General features: G+C 44.4%; 1 protein-coding gene across 1 annotated transcript; it reads left to right on the forward strand.

The window, feature by feature from the left end:
* The first annotated feature begins 354 nt into the window (after positions 1-354).
* On the forward strand, positions 355-3,959 carry CCSER1 (coiled-coil serine-rich protein 1). The gene is made up of 2 exons (XM_010135121.1): positions 355-1,669; positions 3,688-3,959. The coding sequence occupies exons 1-2, from the start codon at positions 355-357 to the stop codon at positions 3,957-3,959; spliced, it is 1,587 nt and encodes a 528-aa protein (XP_010133423.1).
* Positions 3,960-6,354: the final 2,395 nt, after the last annotated feature.

A 6,354-nucleotide genomic window follows, 5' to 3' on the forward strand; every position in this document is an offset into this window, starting at 1 on the left:
ATCTTTTGGCATGTAGATTTTAGACTGTTACCCAGTGTGATTTGCACTGTAGAATATTTCATATATAATACTGTATCTCTCATCTATAGAATATATCGGGCCACATCTTTGCTTGGCTTCTGGGTGTTCAGCACTTCCTATTGAACATGACTTTGAAATTCTAAAAATATTGAATAATGCATATGCAATGACTTAACAGCTGTACATAAAATTGATGTTGGCATCTCATGTATTTAGGCTGACTTAAAGCCTGTTCCAGTTGACTTTGAAGCTGAATCATTGACTTTTTTTTCCTTTCCCCTCATCCCAGATTAGTTCATTGGCTGTGAAGAGCCACGGACACTTTGTGCCCTGATGGGGGACTCAGGATCCAGACGATCGACATTGGTATCTCGGTTGCCAATATTCAGGAGAAGTATTAGCAGGAGACACGACTCTCTTCCTTCTTCACCTTCTTCTGCTAATGCCATTGGTGTCCACACCTCCTCCCCAACCAGCACTAACTCCAGCTCAGGGAGCACAGGCAAGCGCCGGAGTATATTCCGCACCCCTTCCATTAGCTTTCATAACAAGAAAGGGAATGAGCAGAAGCCTGACTTGGCTAATCAAGATGTTAACGTCTCAAATGGTGCCCAGTCATCTCTCAGCACTTTTCAAAAACTGAGCTTAGAGGAACACATTAAAAGCAGAGGAAGGCATTCAGTTAGCTTTGGCAGCTCACGTAGCAAGAAGATAACAAGGTCTTTGACAGATGATTTTGAAAAGGGAAAGGAGCCCTCAGCTAATAAGAATGTCTTTATAAATTGTATAAGCTCTGGGAAGAATGACGGTGATGATTCAGGCTTTGCAGAGGAGCAGAGTCGATACTCTGTCAAACAATCCACGCGAAAACTTCTCCCTAAATCTTTTTCATCACACTACAAGTTTTCCAAACCAGTTCCAGAGAGTCAATCAGTTTCCTCTGTGCAGCAGTCCAGATGCTCGCTGGAGGTAAAATCCTATGTGGAAAGCGAACCTGTCATTGCCAAGTCTTCTCCTCCACATTCAACTGAGATGACAGATTGCATGGGAAGCTCCTTGCACTCCCCGCTGCTCTCGGCTGACCTCACGTCTGCCCAGACGCCCTCTGACTTTGTTGCTCTGACGGAGGATTCTGTTTCGGAGGTTGATGCTCTGCCCAGCAGTGGGACTGGGGCACTGCTCACAGAGGATTTTGGCCACAATGTCTCTACCTCTCAGATCATCTTTAATCCTGCCACTGCTCCTGCAGGGGAGACAGATGCTGTGGAAAGTACTGACCATTCTGCTGGTCTGTCTCCTGTGAGTCATGCAAGCTCCTGCAGCGTTGAATCCAATACCTTATTCAAAACCTCAGCTGCTAATCAAACACAAGTATCGTTGCGAGCCAATGAACTGCATGTTAACGGTGCCAGGCACACAGGAGAAAATAACTTGGAAAATGCACATGTAGAAACCTTTACGTTACAGTGTAGAGAAGAACCAGTGATACTCTCTTTGAAGGCGCAGGGTTTGAGCGGGGACAGAGATGAAAGCACACCATCCAAGCACACAAGAGAGACAATTCCTGTAATGGAGTCTAAGATTGTTCCGTGTTCTGAACCTCAGTCCTTTAAACCACAACAGGATTATGAAACAAACCATTTTAAAGGTATGTCTTGTGGTCTTTCCATTGTTGGCTTTGGCTTTTTTTGTTTTTTCTGTAAGATTTGTTTGGTCATAAAGTGTTTTTGTAAAGTTCAAAAGTTATGAATAGTGCCTTGAGATTATGAAAAGGAATTTAGAAAGGTTAACAAGACAAGGTTAAGTGGCAAGGTTGATTCTAGGAATCCCAGTCTGTAGAGATGCAGATGAATGAAGACACCAGCTCCTTGAGTCAAGGACACCTGTCTGAAGACATTTTTTTTCTCTGACAGTGTGTTTTCTTAAACCAACATATAGACTGTTGCTTTCCTGGTGAGCCAAAATTTGTGAGCATTAACACTACTGCATTTATAGTATTTCTAATAGAAGATGAGTGAGTGTAAACTCACATGAATTCATACCTAGTTAAATGTCCAAGCAAAAAGATGGGTATGTAGATTATAAGCAATCAAAAGCCGTCTTGCTTTTTGAATTATTTGTCACTGCAAAGCTTGGTTTGATACCTTGTACATAAATGGCAATATAAAGTCAAATTACTTCTCTAAATTAGCTTTCACCAGAAGGGACCTTTTTCTCTCAGAACTTTAGGCAATTTGTGAGAAAAAATATTTCTATTTACCTGTGTTACTGGTCCTGAGCACTTGGTTGGTCTGCTTTGCAACATTGGCTCATCTGTGAATGAGCTCATCCATTGGAATCTTGAATTAATAGAGTGTGCTGCAGAATAGCGAGCTAGCAGCTCTGGGTGATGTTTAGAAATACACAGGGCCTTTGAAACTCATGCATCAGCAGCTGTATGTGTAATCTGTGTTCTGCAAGGCAGCTAAGTGGAGTTGAAACCATGATAGAGGGATTTTTGTTCACAGGGATTCATGTACACAAACGCTAGAGCTAGTATTGTGCTACATAGAGGTTGATCATTAATTGTTAGGGTTTTATAGTGCTGTTCAAAATAGAATTTTTTTTTTGACCTGTGTGGTGAAGAATGTATTTAAAATTAGAAAAGGGCCAAGCATACAAAGGGACCATTGAAAGAAGATATAAAAAGCTGCCATATGAAGTGAGGCAAATGTAGAAAAAGCTTACGTGGCATTCAGTGAGTAGGGATGTAAGTAGTTATCTGTTAGAAACAGACTGGTTTGAGCATTTGGTTTTGCTAAAACTGTCTAAAACCAGATGTGAATGCAAAATATTTCTGTTCATTTTCTTTGGTAATAGATATTTTCTCTTGTGTAGCTGAGCTTGTAGCTGATACCATTATAGATAGCATTGTGAACATGACATGAATGTACGAGCAGGTTTGATGTGCCGTATGTTTCTTAGTATACCTTTATGTATTTTTATGTGATACAGATTTTTTTTTAAAGCCTTAGAGGAAATGTCTGTTCTCGTGCAAGAGAGATACTTATTACACTCTTATGCTTTTCTCTTTCTCCATCTCTAAATTTGCTGTAACAACTCAATGTAATTTTTCTCCTCTTCTCTTGCGTGTTATTGTCCAACTGGAATTGGAGACTGGGATGCGGGCTGGATTTGGAGGGTGCAGATGCAGAGCTGACCTGGAAGTGCTCAACAGAAGCTGAAACTAGTGTGTGTCCTTGATCTGTGCAGTGATAGCAAAGCTGTGACCTGACCCTACAAAACCTGGACTTGCCTTGAGGTGCAGGGTGAGGCAGGTTGGGTTTTGGCACCAATTCCTCTGGTGTATTTTACTGAATAGTGGCTTGGAAGTATCCTAGAATGAGGAGAGAAAGGAAAGAATGGAGGAAAGGTTCCTCTGGATTCTGTGAGGAGCGATGGACTGGGTTGTAGTGAACTGAGTGTGCTAGTCACTGCGGGCTGAACAGCGAACTGGTGGCCCTGGTGATGCTTTCATCTAGGTAAGGAGGATCTGCTTTCTGCAGAACATTTCTTACACGATCGCCTTTCAATGTAAGTATGTCAAACAAAGCTGTGATCTCATTAAGAAAATATTTAGAGAGAGTAATTCTGTGTAATGATAGATGATTGCTTCTCTGTTTGTAGTTGATCTTGCCAATAGCTTCAGTCCATACCGAGAAAGCAGATTTGTTGAGAAACGACTGAGATCCTCTTCAGAAGGTACTGCTGGTGGCAGTCGGCTGATCGTAAAACCAAAGGATGGAAATACAGAAGAGCCTAACAGCCTACGGAAGCAGAGAGCAAGCTCATCCTCTTCAAAAATGAACAGCATGGTAAGTTCTGTTTCCATGTGCATTAAGTTTTTGTTTTTCAGTAGATGCTCTAACTGTAATGAGAAGCAGCAACTTTACAAGTAATGGACGGTAATAAAGGGGGTGGAAAAAAACTCTCTCAGATTTCCAAAATGTGATCCAGGCTCAACTGCAAATACTAAAAGTATTTTTGTCAGGGTGTGGCGCTGTGAAAACGTTTGCACACTTTCTGTGAACAGATTCTTGTTGTCATACTTTGCTGATCTGCCTGGGAGAAAAATAATGGGAAAGGGAACTGCAGCAAAACTCAATATGACTGTTTCTGAGGTTAAATACAGTGGGCTGCTCTGTGGCAGTGTTTTTACTGTTACTGTGTTAGTTACTTCATTGACTCATGTCTGGTATGAGTGAGATGAGATGAGAAGCTGGATAGAGAGGAAGTTGTCCATAAGGAGGCTCATTTGAAAGGTCTGAGCATTCATTTTTGAAACTGGTGACAAGTTTGAATGCTTTCACTCTGAGCATAAGGTAAGGAGGAGAGGAAGGGAGAAGCTTTGAGGGTCCTGAGGAGTGGAAAAGCAAAGATAGATCAGACAACTGCAGGAGAGTACTTCTGAAACCTCTTCTAGAGAAACAATAGTAGAAGGAACTGCCTGACTGACAAATTTGTGCTTTCCTATAGCCAGTCAGAGTAAATGTACAAACAGAGGTGATCAGCTCTGGTGCAGGTGCATTCCACCTGGGAATGCAGGGGCATTGCAGCCTAGAAGGGGGGTTTCCTGAGCTGGGAAAACCCCAGGAGAGTGCAAAGACTCGCCAGGGGCCAGCAGTTCTCACAAGAGTGTCTGATGGGGCAGGGTGGGCCTGTGGGAGAAACAGCGCCTTTCCCACACTCCCCCAAAGGGCAACCCTAGTCTTTTCCTTTGAAGGAGAGGCATTCCACGGGCCAAGTGGGGAAGCTTGAAGTTGACATAACCCGCGCTCATTCGAGAGCAAAGGCTGCAGCTCCAGCTGGGAGAGTCTGTACCATCTACCCTAGTGGTGACCAATGCCTTCAACCAGATGGAGCTGCTGAAGGGAGAGACTGCAGTGGAGACTCAGACTGCAGGAAGTACCTAGACCTTACTCCTGATCCAGGGACAGGCTGCAGACCTGCTTTCAAAAGCTGTGCCTGGGTGGAGGACCTCCTGCAGTAGATGGCTGGGTGCACTGCTCAGGGAGGCTTAGGAGGAGTTAGACAGCTGGCTCCAAGTGCAGTCTGCAGTAGGTCCATTGCCAAACAGTCAGGAACTTCCCCAGCAGCACACTGGAAAGGGAGGGAGGCCAATAATGCGGGAAAATGAAAGCTTTGAACAGCAAGCACCTGCAGGAAGGAGACACTTCCTCTGAAGCCTGAGGTATCCTTGCAGAACCGCTTCACTGCTCTGCAGCCTAGAGAGGAAATATCTGTCACATCAGGAGAGGCGCTAGAGCTGAGCAAGGCAGCCCAGTCTGCTCCCTGTATAACAAGCAATGCAACTACGAAAAAATGCAGCGGGTGAATGTAGTAGGCAGCCCTCTTCTGAGGGGTATGGAGGTGCTCATCTGCTGATGTGATGAACTCTCTAGAGAGGAGTGCTGCTTACTGGGGCTCATATCAAGTATGTCACCAAGAGACTACCAAGCCTTGTACATTCCACTGACTATTATCCACTGCTGTTGTTTCACATGGGCACCAGTGACAGAGCCAGGAACAGTCTTGAGGAGTATCAAGAAGGATTACAGAGCCCTGACAGTGGCAGTAAGGGACTCTGGAGCGCAGCTTTTTTCTTTTTTCATCACTCCTCCCAGTCAAAGGGAGGAATGGGCCAGTCAGATTTGGAAAATCTAGAAATGGTTAAAAGACTGGTGCCGCAGCCAGGGGTTCAGCTACTTAGACCATGGAACTCTGAGAAACCTGGTCTACTGGGGGATGATGGGGTACATCTGTCAGAGAAAGGGAAGTGTATTTTCAGTCATAGACTTGCCAAACCAGTGAAGACGACTTTAAACTAAAGTTGCTGGGGAGGGGAACCTCAATCCATCCCACTCCTACCAGTTTGATGCCAGTGACAGCAATAGATGCCTGGAGAGGGATCACAGATCATCAGGAGAACACTTGAAGAGCAGCACAAAGGAATTCCAGATGGTAAGTCAGCTTTTCTGGGGGCCCAACTTAAATGCGTCAGGGCAAACACAGTAGTATGGGGAGTAAACAAAAGCACTTAGAGACATGCGTATGCCTGCAGGGCTATGATCATCTTGTTGTCACAGAGACATGGTGGGATGGCTTCTGTGACTGGAGTGTTGGAATGGAAGGCTAAAGGCTCTTCAGGAAGATGAGCAGGGGAGATGAGCGTGTGTTGCCCTCTATGTCAATGACTTATTAAGCCTGTGTTCTCCAATGCTAAGACTGAACAGCTACAGCAGTGGCATCTGCTCTTTAGCTGCTGTTGGGTTTGTGTCTGGCAGGGTTTTGGAA

This window comes from Buceros rhinoceros, unplaced genomic scaffold, assembly GCF_000710305.1.
Source record: "Buceros rhinoceros silvestris isolate BGI_N320 unplaced genomic scaffold, ASM71030v1 scaffold18854, whole genome shotgun sequence".
Classification (NCBI taxonomy): Eukaryota; Metazoa; Chordata; class Aves; order Bucerotiformes; family Bucerotidae; genus Buceros; species Buceros rhinoceros.

What these genes read in the sequence shown, in the direction of transcription:
- CCSER1 (XM_010135121.1), top strand. Translation starts at nt 355, where the DNA reads ATGGGGGACTCAGGATCCAGACGATCGACATTGGTATCTCGGTTGCCA. An exon ending in TGAAACAAACCATTTTAAAG is followed by an intron (nt 1,670 to 3,687) that starts GTATGTCTTGTG and finishes CTCTGTTTGTAG; the next exon opens with TTGATCTTGCCAATAGCTTC.